Source organism: Choristoneura fumiferana, chromosome 20 (genome assembly GCF_025370935.1).
Source record: "Choristoneura fumiferana chromosome 20, NRCan_CFum_1, whole genome shotgun sequence".
Taxonomy (NCBI): domain Eukaryota; kingdom Metazoa; phylum Arthropoda; class Insecta; order Lepidoptera; family Tortricidae; genus Choristoneura; species Choristoneura fumiferana.
The window spans coordinates 15625646-15640001 of NC_133491.1; the positions used below are offsets into that span (position 1 = coordinate 15625646).

General features: G+C 41.8%; 1 protein-coding gene and 1 pseudogene across 1 annotated transcript; one reads left to right on the forward strand and one right to left on the reverse strand.

Annotated features, from left to right (window-relative positions):
• Positions 1-625: 625 nt before the first annotated feature.
• Positions 626-3105, reverse strand: LOC141439438 (tRNA N6-adenosine threonylcarbamoyltransferase, mitochondrial pseudogene; annotated as a pseudogene).
• Positions 3106-3782: 677 nt separating this feature from the next.
• On the forward strand, positions 3783-8024 carry LOC141439040 (uncharacterized). Its single transcript, XM_074103151.1, has 2 exons — positions 3783-5187; positions 5254-8024. Exons 1-2 carry the CDS (start codon positions 3783-3785, stop codon positions 5427-5429), a joined length of 1581 nt encoding a protein of 526 aa, XP_073959252.1. The 3' UTR covers positions 5430-8024.
• The last annotated feature ends 6332 nt before the right edge of the window (positions 8025-14356 follow it).

Sequence of the window (14356 nt, forward strand, 5' to 3'; positions counted from 1 at the left end):
AAATTGTCCTGTCCAATCAGATAACCATGTATTTGTAAGAATGTTTTGCTGATAAATGCTTTATTATTGTAATAAAACCAAAAAATGTTTTGGATTGTGATCAATCATTAACAAAATTTGAAATTAGAACTAGGCAACTAATATAACATCGCCTGGATAAGAGTGTCAGAAGTATTAATATTACCAGTGTGTGCTCAACTAAAGCCAGTGTCCATTTTTTTTTAACTTATATATTGCAATTGTTTTACAGATTTACAACAGCGGCGCCAAAGTAGATTCAATGGAACCACTGGAAAACATGCATGATGATTAATAATCAATATAACAGCAAGTGATTAGTTTTAATTTATTAAAAGCCAGTTAAAAAAAACGATTTTTATTTACAATAAAATTTATCTATTAACATTTAATTTTGATGTTCTGAACAACAAATCACAACTTTACCCCGCTGTGCTGCAATTATCATTTAGTTATGACTGGAAATATACTACAATATTACAGAACAAGTATTACAGAAAATGGTCCAGAACAAAATTAGATGGTGACAAAATTGCTAACAGCCCTACAGCTATGGCATGTACATAAATTGCTATAATGTTAAGTAGCTGCCATTTCTCTTTTTATCCTAGTAACTCTCACTTGTAAAATTAGCATCTTTGACTTCATTTCTAATGTCCTTTCCTAGTTTAGCATAGGCATCCACTTGAACATCATTTAATATTTACATTGGGCTGTTTCTTCAGTTTCTCTAATCCATTCCAGGCTATCATTATGCCATTATCTGTACAAACTCTTGGTGGTGGCCGATAGACTTTATATCCCCTTTTGTCACCAATGACCTTGATTGATTCAATATATAATCATTGCAAGCCACACCACCTGATACCACTATGTTCTTGCTGGATGTGATAATTTTCTTAAATTCACAGAACAAAGCTGCTCTCTCTGTTTGTGTGCTATGTGCTCTGCAACACCATGTAAAAATCCTGCACATAGGTTATTAATTTCTGGAATAATGCCATCACCTATTATTTTATGTTCAATTTCTTTCTCTTTCAATTTCCTTTCTACATAATCCTTCAGACCGCTGAAGCTGAAACTACAATCCCTGAGTTTAACTAAGGTAATGGAAACTCAAACATGTCGGGTTTATTGCATTTTTTGCTGCTAATTCATAGCCCTGCCCCCAGCTGTTTGGGAGTATTCAGGCAGATCTCTCAGCTTCATGCGACGAGCTACTTTGTCCATTACTCCCCAGGAGCATTGTCTAAGGTGTCCCCAAGTAACAGGAAGTCATCAACATCTCTAACAGCAGCTAAAAGGCTGTTGCCCCCAGATACTAACAAAGCTAGGAAGGGGAAAGGTATGTTGTAATACATCCTAGCGACTAGAGCATGTGCCTCCATATGATGTATTGGTATTATTGTTTTATTATGTAATCTTGATAGGTGCTTTGCATATCTCACTCCTACTTCCAGGCTATTGTGTAAACCAGGTTTCACAGTTACGGCTATAGCGTCTATGTTACTAATTTTTATAGCAGCTTTTCCAATGCTTCTTCTACAGCCTTCCCAATGTTGTCGCGATGTAATTCGTGAGCAATTGTAGGGTTTATGCCACCATACCTTAGATGTCTTACATTTTGAGAAAATAAGGATTCTCCTAGTAAATCACCAGCACCATTAACTACAGCACAACCAGTATCGTCGCAAGAAGTTTCTATTCCTAAAACTAAAGAGTTTTGCGAAAAGTTTCGTGTTCTCTTCGATGAAGTAACCTTAATGATCTTATTACTTGCAATCTAGAAATAGCAGTTGAGCAGTAGATACTAAACATGTTGGTAAGTAGAAATATTTTTCTAGGAACGAAGTAGTATACTGTTAACGACGTTCAAATAAATTCAGAAATTAGTAATCATAGTACCTATCATACTAATTTTATTTCCCGTGTATGTAAGTAAGATCGGTCATTCGGTCACCAACCAACACAGCAGATATTTACATTTTGTCATTGACACAGAATAGATAATTAATAATTTTGTTGACATTTGTTGTCCATTGGAGGATAATTTTGCCAGTGTCTAGTAGGTTTTGCCGTTGTACGTTTAAAAAAATCTAAAAAACCGAAATATAGAGACGTAATGGTGGATGAACGATGACAGCGCGAAATCCTGTTGACATTTGAATGAAATGAATTGACTGACTTGACGTTGACATGAAATCAATTTCAAACAGAAGACGTGCCATTTCAGCAAGGTAAGCGTAAGCGGTCGTTTTTAAAAGAATCTCCAACTTACTTTATTTCTATGGCGCAACGCGGCAACACCTGTAAGGCTACTACAAGGGGCCTGACAGTTTAGTTTCATTCACGACGTTGTAACGCTGCCATTTGTATGATTTATTACAATCTGTGGACCGCCGCCATCTTTGCTGTCATGTCCTTGACTCGTCATTGTTTTTAAACATAACTCAACAACGGTATAACTCTTGCGTTCTCCTCCCGTTTTGGTCGAGTTCTAGTTCCATGATTAGCCATCCTCCTCTGTTTAACAACACAATAACTTGCGGTAGTGCGCGTGCGAGTGATATTCCAGTGATTTCCAACATGGCAAAATTCAAGTGTGTTGTTGATTGTAATTCAACAAGTGCCACTAACAAACTATTTTGCATGCCCAAAAACGACTATTTACGTATGTTTGGATGTCGTTGCTAGTACCGACTAGCCCTTTTTTGCGGGCAGTAACCAAGTTTCAACTGTTAAAACGCGTATGTGAAAGACATTTTGACCATCACTCAAGTTCGATCGAAAGTTTGCGCTTTTTGTCGATACTTCATATCCTTGCATGTTCACTGAAATGGAAATGGTTCATTTGTACCACCTACTTTCGTCTAACGGTAAGTTTTATAAATTTTGCAATAAAAACAATTTTCCAAATTATATTAAATATTTATTTAGGTGTTCGAGCCTACGCTTGAACCACATTGAGATTACCCCTTCGATATTCGTTGTTTTTTCCTTATCTGTGGTAATGTTAGAGCGAGACACACTGTTCTTTTTATACCTGTCTCTTTCTCTCAAGCTCGGGCAGCGCGCGGTGGAAGCCATTTTGTTTTCCAGTACGCTTTCGATATTCGTTACGTGCAGACATCTACAGTGTTACAAATATAATCTTTGGTTTACCGAAGGACCCGAATGCAACTAGATACAACCCTTCTGGGCTTTATGATAGAACAACGTGAGTAGAACTAAATCTCAAATTCCATGATGTTGTACACTATAGCGCCCGCGTAGGTTGGGTTCAATCTCAAATACCTGTACGAAGCGCTGTACTTCGGGTCGGGAAAACCATCATGCTCGGCTCCTTTCGGACCAGCTTAAGGCGATTTTGCCTATACTACAACTCGTAGAGTTGAGTCCATAAGACGACAAAGACCACGTGTCGACGTCGCACCAAATGTCGCCTCAAAATACTTTGACGCACAGTTGTCATACGACAATGACTGACGACATTTTGTCGTACCCATAAGACGACAAAGGCCATTGTGTCGACGTCGCACCAAGGGTCGCCTCAATGGTCGACATAATGACATGTTACTGACGACATGTCGTCGTATCCCGCTGTCGACGACGTAAAAATATAACAGAGTAGAGTCGTACGACGGTGTCGTCTCGATTGTCGTCTGCGGTTTGACCACAGACTACTAAGGGATACAGATGCACACGCACACGTGGTCGTTGTCGCCTCGAATATAGTCTATGGTACATGAGGTGCGTTCCAAAAAATGTCACACTTGGGCCTCGTTCCAAAACATCATTATGCATTTCAGATCATGCCAACTGCGACCACAATGGGGTACCTGGCGGACTCGCCGGTACCGGAACGAGAGGAGAGTGCTTTACGGAGTATTCTGAGGTCGCTAGACGAGAATTTCCCCCAGAACTGGCGAGACTGGAAAGTGATACACTATACCATGGATGAGCTGTTTGGGGGTCAAGATATACCAGACAAAGTGGATTCAAAAATGAGGTTTGCTGTACCGACATCGGATTTAGCACGGGCTTTCGACCCGGGAGCCACCTCTCTTTCGGAGAGGCGTTATAGGGCCATTAGAGCCTCTTTAATGAAGTGGCCCTTAGGAAGAGCCCTATTATATGCGCCACATTCAATAATGGCACAAATACACGAGCCAGATTATGATGCTTTTATGAATGCAGTTAAAACGGTACGCCCAAAACTGACAAAGAGGTCAAGTGTGACGTCTGAACTCCGTACAGATTCTCCAAAGTCACCAGAGGCAGGGGGCTCTCAGAGTTCGGCAACCCCTAATTCGAAGTCGACGAATATCCAGGCTACGCCACGTCCTACTACTCCTACTCCACTATCTCAGGACAGCAGTGGTCATCTATTGGCGTCTATTCTTAGCCAACAGATGGCGCTGATGAATAAGTTTTGCGCAGCGCAAGTGGAACAGCAAGAAGAGATCAAAGCATTAAAGGGACAGAAGCAGAATAACGTGGCAATGGATTTAGATTCTTCCTTTGCGGACAGCATGGTCTCTGATGAACCGAGGGAAAGTTTCGTATCAGAAAAGAATTCGCCAGTACATGAAAGCGAATCGTCGGAGGATGACGATACCTATGACTTTATGCCTAAGACTACAGAGCAAGAGCCTAAAATTAGAAAGGCTGACCCTAAGGCACTCAAGTATGGTATCGAATGCCAAAGACTAGGTCAGTCAGGATGGGCTAATTTAAGATATGGAGAGACCGGGAAACTTTTTCAGGCGACACCAGCCTTTTGTGCCCTGAAGACAAACACCGTTTTAGCAGGAGTCGCTCCAAAATGGAAATTTGCTGAAACGTTAGAGTCCTTCGATGGCACCCTGGGGGCAATCACAAACGGTCTTATACAGCAAAGATTAATCTTCGAGGAAATTCTGGCGAGTCTTCCTAAGGACGTGAGGAAGAAAGTTAAAAAGGAATATCTGGGCCCGGAATCAAAATTCAAAAAGAACTCCACCGATCTCCTGCAATACGTATGCGGGAAAAGGACAGAAGTGATAAGGCTGAGGCGGAAAGTATTCACTCCACGCAACAAGGTAATCAAACAGATCATTCATGAAATTCCGCCCTCTGAAACACATCTGTTTGAGGAGAAAATGCTAACGGACGTAGTTAAAGAGCAAGGTGGCTTACACAAAATTTTTCCCGCGAAACGGGCAACATCGGCGAGTACGAAGCTGGCCACGAAAGAGAATCGGCCACCGGCTCGTCCATTTCGCCAACCCACTCAACAATATCGCGACCGCGACCCAACACAGGGAAAAAGTGGCCAAAGACCAAAAAAGGAAGGAAGTTCCTCCTCAAGAAAACCAGCTAAGCCCTATTTCACTGCTCCGCAGGAAAAGAAGTGGGCAGCCCGGAAATGACGTTTTTCAAGCAGGTCGTCTCGCAAAATATGCGAGACAGTGGGAGGGGGCACCGACCAGCATTCAGAAGATCATCAAGGGATACAGAATACCATTTGGGAAAAAACCGCCATTGGAAGGATTGAGGAAGAACTCTTTCAGGTTCACAACTCCAGCCTCTCCCCAGATGGACCTCGAGATAAGAAATCTTCTGGAATCGGGTGCCCTCAGGAAAAGTCTCCAAGCAAGGGGCTTTCTATCAACCTTCTTTCTAAGGAAGAAATCAGACAATACTTACAGGCCAATATTCAACCTAAAGAGGCTGAACGAATACGTGCTTACACCAAAATTTCACCTGGTGAACCATTTGCAAATACCTCGTCATCTAAGAATAAAAGACTTCATGATGAAAGTGGACATTTCACAAGCGTATTTTCACATCCCAATACATCCAAGTCATCGTCGCTTCCTCTCGATGGCATATCAAGGTCACGTGTACGAGATGACGTGTCTACCCTTTGGCCTAGCGAGCGCCCCCTCGGCGTTCGCGATGATCACGAACTGGATAGCACAACAACTAAGACGGAAGGGCTTACGGGTAATTGTCTATCTAGACGACTTCCTCTTCATGCACGAGAACTCTGTAGTCCTCGAGCGACAGGTACAATGTGCCCTGACATTTCTCCGAAACCTGGGCTGGCATATAAATCCCGAAAAAACATCGAAAAAGGCGTCGATGAATCTAGAATACTTGGGGATCACGTGGGATTCAGAAATCAATGCGAAAAGCCTGTCAGGAGTGAAAGTGACCCAGCTACGGAAGTGTATATCCAAGCTTCTAGAGGAAAGGCTTTGGAGTTGGCACGATGCGAAAGTCTTCTTAGGCAAGCTGGAATTTGCAGCAGCTGTAATACCCCTAGGACGCTTACATTGTCGCTTCCTGCAGAGAGCCCTTCGCCACCTCTCGAGGAGAGATCCACACACGAAATTCAGGATACCAGAAGTTATAATACCAAGACTAATATGGTGGTGGGAGAACGCTCACAAAAGCACCGCAATTCATCATGCGGACCCGTCAATTTTCATAACTACGGATGCTGCGGAAGGGGGCTGGGGAGCGATTGTGAACGGGCGTCACATGTGGGGAAGATGGACACCATCACAGAAGAATTGGCACAGCAATGTAAAAGAGCTCTGGACAGTGTACGAAGTACTGAGTCGTTTAGGATCCGAGCTACAAGGCAAAACAATCATGCTCCAGTCGGACAACCGCACAACGGTCGCTTATATCGAGAAGCAGGGGGGCACCAAGTCCCTGAAGTTGCTAGAAGCGGCGGAGAAGATATTGGTACTTTGCCAACGCATGAAATGTCACCTAACTGCCCGGCACATTCCTGGGGCTTACAATGGGATAGCGGACGGACTGTCCAGACAGAAAGCGCTGCCCGAATGGCACCTCAGTCGCCGGATTCTAGCGAAGATATTTCAAAAGTTTGGAAAACCACAAATAGATTTATTCGCCTCGAAAAGATCAGCAGTAGTTCCCCTGTACGTCAGCGAAGATGCAACCGACAAGGACAGCCTATTTACGGATGCATTCAGCAGGACATGGTGCTACGACCTAGGGTGGATTTTTCCTCCGCCAGCGATCATACCGCGAGTCCTCAGTCACCTGCAGAAAGCCAAGGGTCGATTTCTTCTAGTGACGCCACTTTGGGACAACGCTTTCTGGGAACCGGAACTTTGCCGGTTGGCTCAAGGTCCCCCTTTCCAAATTCCGAATCTGAAGGATCACCTAAAGGATCTCCGCACAGACTTGCCTCCCCCAGGAGTAGAAAACCTGAGATTGGGGGTTTGGATGGTTCAGGCTGGGCAGAACAAGTAAGCGGATGGCCTCAAGAAAAAATTGACCTGCTAGAGTGTTCGTGGAGAAAATCTACGCTCAAGACATATAGGCCGATTTGGAAAAGGTGGTGTGACTGGGCTAAAACTACAAACACATCGGTGAATAATCCCAGCGCCCGACATCTAGCCGATTATTTATGTTATCTCCACACAGTGCTTAACCTGAGAGCAAGAACAATCGCTTTGCATAAGTCGGTAGTAGCTAACTTCAGCAACCCTCTCCAGGCAAAAGAACTATCGGGTCACCCACTAATTAAGAGAATTTTGAAAGGTATAATTGCAGGGGATCCGCCGGTCAAAAGATGCATAACATGGTGCATAGAAGATTTATTGAGTTTCCTAAAGAGATACGACGTAGATGAAAGTAGTCTCTTCGCAGTGGCGAGGCATACTTGCGTTTTGCTGCTACTAGCTACGGGCAGAAGAGTCCACGATCTAACGCTTTTATCTTTGGAAAATGGGGCATTTGAAGAGAAGCCAGGAAGAATTGTGTTTTGGCCAAAGTTTGGATCCAAAACAGACTCCTCTTCTTACAGGCAGTCGGGCTGGTTACTGAAATGCACTTCGGAGCGCTCTGAAAGGCGCTTAGATTTAGTGTATTGGGTCAAGAAACTCATTTACGTATCAGCTGAAAGACGAAGACCAAGCAACCTCTTAAATCTGTTTATCACTACAAGAGGAACCGCTAAAAATGCTTCTAGAACAGTAATTGCGGGCTGGATAAGGACGCTTTTTAAAGAAGCGGGTATTTCAGCATCGGCGGGAAGCTTCAGGGCCGTAGTGGCAACGAGCAATTGGACGAGCAATCGTTATAATATAGACGAAGTACTGGCCAGGGGAAATTGGAAATCAAGAAACACTTTCATTAATCATTACTTCCAGGAAGTTCGAATTGGTAGCAAATCAAGCTCAAATTTGTTATGTGAAATGTTTAGCCCTACCTGAGGAAAATTATTATCTATTACACTAATTTTAATATCAAGGTGATTAACAAGGTGATTCAGGGAAATTTAATGTCATTTGATTATTGTGTTCAGAAAATAAACTTGATCTCAATGAATATTGTGATATTAACATTAAGAGATTAAGGGGAAAGAGATTATAGCATGTTATTAGTTGAATGGAAAATAAATATAACGAATTTAAAATTGTTTCTTTGCATAAATTGCAGTTAAACGGAAACCCTTGTTTTTCTCACAGTACGCTTGGGCAGCGCCGGCAGATAGTAAACACGTCTCAATGTGGTTCAAGCGTAGGCTCGAACACCTAAATAGACCCGTTTTACCCCCGTAGGGTATAAAACGGAGATTTAGGTTTCAGCCGTAGCTTGAACCACCCCTTAATTGCCTTGCCGGCTTAAGGTGAGTACTGGAAAACAAAATGGCTTCCACCGCGCGCTGCCCGAGCTTGAGAGAAAGAGACAGGTATAAAAAGAACAGTGTGTCTCGCTCTAACATTACCACAGATAAGGAAAAAACAACGAATATCGAAGGGGTAATCTCAATGTAGTTCAAGCTACGGCTGAAACCTAAATCTCCGTTTTATACCCTACGGGGGTAAAACGGGTCTATTTCAGTATTTTTGCGCACTTGTTCTTTCCGCATCACATCTTCTAATGGCACTGTCACTGAAACAATATAAAATAAAAATTAAAAACCGATGCAAAAAAAATTAAGACACCTTACAATTTAAAAAAGATACATATTTTTAGACAAATGCACCGCGATTAACTTTAATGAGTTTCCGATATTTCGACACAGTCACAACATGCACAGGTTTACTCTCATACAACAAACAAAGCCTAGGCATAGAGTGACGGGGAAAATAGAACCGCATACTTCTCCCGCCGCACTTCAAACATCTTGTTTCTGTCTGACGTTTCTTGGTTGGTCGTTGGTTGGTGTCGGTTCATACAAAAACAATACCACGATTGTAGTATGAATTCAGTGTCTTTTTGGTGCCAATATCAAGAAACGAACTGCACAGACTAAACAGGGCTGAAAAAGTCACATGACAAGTAGTTGTTGTTAGGAACAGTCGATATTATCGATATTGTAACAGCATAGTGTTGTGCTTTTTTATCGATATATTGTCAAAAAACGGCACGTAGTGGTGCGCTTTTTATTAATTAAATGATCCGAATTAAAGAAAAAAAAGTTGTTTTTCTTAATAATAATTTATTTCCATGTCATGGATCTGTTTTTCTTTACATAGGTAAATACAGTTTCACGTTACACAAGTATTGTATTGTAGTATTTATTGTCCGTTTTGCACTGCACAGCACCTGTGGAAGGCTGTGCATGTAAATATTCCACACTGGGCAACTCCAAAGCTGAACCTGAAACAAAGTTAAATTTAGCCAGTAGCTTACACTAACTAATGCAAGATAAAATAAAATTGGTACGCACAATCCAATTTTTGTCATATTGCAGGTCAATGACCTATGTTACCTAGACAACTTTCTTACAATTTCTTGCCTATTGTCAAATATGTCTTGTCCGTTTTACACTGCGCACCACTTGTAGAAGGCTGTGCATGTAAATATTCCACACTGGGCAACTCCAAAGCTGAACCTGAAACAAAGTTTAATTTAGCCAGAAGCTTCCACTAACTTATACAGGTGAAATATAATTAGTGTGTATAGCCAATTTTTCTGTCTATTACTAATGCTCTGACCGGCAACTATACTATACACTCAAAATATCTAGCATTATTATTGATGACGAAGCAAATTAATTTATAACATATATTGTATAAAAAAAATATGTGCATGTGTATTGATGGTATTTATTAGGGTTATGTGTAGCATAGTAAAAGACAAACCAATAGATATTTGGTTTTAATTAGCTTGAATCCGACATACGATATTGAGAAAGATACATATGACAACTTGACAGTAGACATAAAAAGGCATCGACAATAATTTAGGCCAGCACTAGTAAGGAGGTTTATATATCATTCTCCCCGTCTATGTTTTCATCTCCTACCAGAAAGTCATGTAGGCGAGAAGGTAGCCGTCGATTCCTCTTGGGTCTTTCAAGGGCAGATGTTTCTTGTCTTGATTCATTTGCATTATGATCTGAAACAGGGCTATCCGGATTTACCAAAGAATCGGAAGCATCTTCAAATGATTCTTCTTGAAGGTCGATCGAAGAGCGAGAATCATTCGGAAGTGGGGCTAAATGTCTATTGGACACTGTGCTCTCCGTGCCATTCGACCTTCGAATTATCGAATAGTGTGGGTTATAGTCCAAGAGTTCAGCTTCCTCCACTAAGGGATCGTTTTTCGAGCGAACATTGTTCTTTACGAGAACTGGTCCTGGCACTAGCCATGTAGGCATAGATTCTCCATTAGGCGACCTCCGCGGGTAATTAAACAGTCTCTCGTGAGGAGTAGCATTGATGGACGTGCAGATGAGCGAACGGATAGAGTGGAGGGCGTTTTTCAAAACTCGTTCCCAGTATTCTACTGCCATGTTGTTGGAACGTAAACTGAGTTGTACTGCACGCCATAAAGTTCCATTTAAACGTTCTACTTGGCCATTACCCCGTGGATTGTAAGGAGTAGTTCGAGAAGAGGCAATTCCGTTAGCTCTTAAAAAAGTTTTCAGTTCCTCAGACATAAATGAGCTCCCTCTGTCGCTATGGACGTACAGCGGTTGCCCAAATGTACTAAAAAGGTCTCGTAAACATTTGATGATTGTCGCAGACGTCATGTCTTTACAAGGATAAGCCCATGGGAATCGGCTGTACTCGTCAATTATGGTGAGTAAATACTTATTTCCCGAATTTGAAGGAAGGGGTCCTTTAAAATCCATATTCAGCCTTTCAAAGGGGGCCAGTGCTTTTATTAGCTGTCCTTTTGTCGCCAAGAAGCGGGGTTTTATTTCAGCACACACTCTACAAGAGGTCGTCATAGTCTTTATATCATCTATGGAGTAAGGTAGGTTCTTTGAGCGTACCCAATGGTACATCCTCGTTATACCAGGGTGACATAGTAGAGCATGTAACTCATACAATTTGTTATCATTCATTAGTGCGCAAACTCTAGATAGCGCATCTGCAGCAGTATTTTGGGAGCCGGGTCGATAGATGATATCATATTTAAAACAGGAGAGCTCGAGACGCCAGCGTTGTATTTTTTCATTTTTAATTTTGCTTGAGTGTTTTGGTTGAACATATAACACACAGATTGTTGGTCAGTTAATAACATAAAATGTTTTCCCATCAGAAAATGGCGCCATTTTCTTAGGCTTTCCACAATGGCATATGCTTCTTTCTCGACCGATGGGTGTTTACGTTCAGCATTCGATAGTGTCCTGGAGAAAAATGCGACAGGTCGACCTTTTTGAGAAAGTGTAGCAGCTATCGCATACTCTGACGCGTCAGTTTCTACGGTCAGCATTTCATCTCCGTCAATCGCTACCAGTGAAGCTTTACTAATGTCTGATTTTAATTGCTCAAACTGGGCAACAGCACTTTCAGTTAACGGGAAGCTGCTTACATTTGTCAAAGGCTGTAGTTTACTCGAAAAGTCCTTCACCCATTTCGCATAGTGGGCAAACAGCCCTAGAGCTCGTTTCAGTTCAGCAGTGTTGGTTGGTACTGGTAGCTGAAGGAGCGGTTGGAGTCGTTCTTTGTCCGGCTCGATCGTGTTATTCTTAATAGTATAGCCCAGCAAACTTACGGTATCCTGACAAAATTTACATTTTTGATCATTTAATGTTAGGTTATACTTTTTTGCAGCAGCTTGAAAATTAAGTAGATTCTGATCATGATCGCTTTTATCTTTTCCGCATACAGTGACATCGTCGAGGTAAGTAAATGTCCCTTTTAATTTTTCTTTTTCTATAATGAATTCGAGCGTACGCTGGAATGCTGCAACTCCGTTAGTAACCCCAAAGGGGATTCTCGTGAATTGATAGAGTTTCCCCGCAGCTTCAAATGCCGTGTACGGTTTCTCGCTATTTTAATTGGCACCTGATGGTACGCGCTCTTCAAGTCTATCTGACTGAAAACATTATATTTTGCAACTTTAGACACGATTGTTTCGATATGAGGTAAGGGGTATGCGTCCAATTCTGTAAACTTGTTTATAGTCAAGGAGTAGTCGATTACGAGTCTTTTCCGATGTGCCCCTCCTCCTGCTACCAAGACCTGCGCACGCCAGGGAGAGACGCTTGGTTCTATCACACCATCTTCCAACAGTTTTGAGATTTCTTCGGTGATGAATTTTTCGTCTTGCTCGCTATAATGTCTGGATTTCACGGCGATTGGTTTAATGTTTGGAGATAGGTTAGTGAATATGGAGGCGGGAGGCACCGAAGCTTGCATCACATTGCAGATTAGAGGTTCTTTGGGTCCGCCAAAGTTGAATTGGAGACTAGAGTGTTCTTTAAGTATGTCATGGCCTATGATAACATCGGCACAAAGATTGCTGACGACGAGAAGTGGTCGATGTTTGTGCGAGTATTTGTTCATGGTGACAGTTGCAAAACAAACACTTCTTACGAAAGATACGTTATTTTGAGATGCTAGCGTGATAGTCTGCTTGTGAGGCTTCTGTTTCAGCTGCATTAGTCGCGCTATTTTCTCATCTATAAAGCTTACCGAACTACCCGTATCGATTAAAGCGTCGGCGTGATAGTTGTTCAGAGTTACGGGTATAGTGGCTTTTGATAGGGACGATGGAGAGGCAGCTGAGATGGCATTAGCAGCCACTTCAGAATCATCAGAGTCCACAGCAGATTCTTCAGCGGCAACGGCGTTATTGGTAGCATTTATAGATCTGCATACATTAGCAAAATGACCTTTTCTAGAGCAAAGCTGGCACTGGGCGTTGAAAGCCGGACATTTTAGTCTTCGGTGTGACGTATTTCCCCCGCAATAGAAACAACGCCATTTAGTTGGCTCTTCCGAAGCTCTTCGGAGATTTTGGGAGTTTCTAGTTGTGCGTTTTGATAGCGATGCTCCTGGCAGGGCGTTTAGGTTTACATCGTTTGCCCCGCTGGTCATTGCCCGGGAGTCTCTTTCTGCTGTCTCTAAGGTGAGAGCTTGATCGAGAGCTTGATCTAAAGTGAGAGAACGTTCTTGAAGCAATCTTTCCCGGATTCTTAGTGACATTATTCCCGAAATAAAAGCACCTCTTATAGCTTCATCTTCATGCGTTGTAGCAGTGACAGCTTCGAAGTTACAATCATGGGCCAGGAGTTTAAGTGATCTCCCGTAATCGGAAATAGATTCGTCAGACTTCTGCTTACGCGTAGCCAGTAAGTGGCGAGCCAGTATTATGTTTTTTGGCTTGAGGTACATTTTATCGAGTACTTTCAGGGCATCGTCATAGGTGGAAGAATCACGAACGTGTGGAAAGATGTGTGCTGACAAATGATTCATTAAAAGTTTAAGCTTCAAAGAATCGGTACCGTCAGGGATCTCTTCGAGTATGAAATTGTTAAAGGTGTATTTCCAATGGGTCCACTTTAGGTCCGCTTCAGTCGTGGTGGGATCCACATCAAACTTCTCGGGTCGTAAGTACCTTGCCATATTGGGGCAGAGTTTCGTATCTGAGTCGGGCATATTTTAAGCTAATTAAATTGTAGCATAGTAAAAGACAAACCAATAGATATTTGGTTTTAATTAGCTTGAATCAGACATACGATATTGAGAAAGATACATATGACAACTTGACAGTAGACATAAAAAGGCATCGACAATAATTTAGGCCAGCACTAGTAAGGAGGTTTATATATCAATATGACTCGGATCATTACGACAAATCATAATTATTTATTTATTTAACAATAAAAAATTACGGCATTATGTACAGTTAGAAAACCAATGCAATGTAAAATTCAAATGTAATGTTTAAAATTATAAGGTAAGTATCAAATGTGTGGGATGTAATTGAAATACGAATACTTCTTAACCATTAGCAGATAGGTAGGTACGACACGACGACGAGCCTAAAAACTATGTCCAAGAGACAAAACTATACTGATGTACTATGTACTGATTAATATTTTTATTTTCTTGATTAGTTGCGA

What these genes read in the sequence shown, in the direction of transcription:
- LOC141439040 (XM_074103151.1), top strand. Translation starts at nt 3,783, where the DNA reads ATGTCACACTTGGGCCTCGTTCCAAAACATCATTATGCATTTCAGATC. An exon ending in GGACGTAGTTAAAGAGCAAG is followed by an intron (nt 5,188 to 5,253) that starts GTGGCTTACACA and finishes TGGCCACGAAAG; the next exon opens with AGAATCGGCCACCGGCTCGT.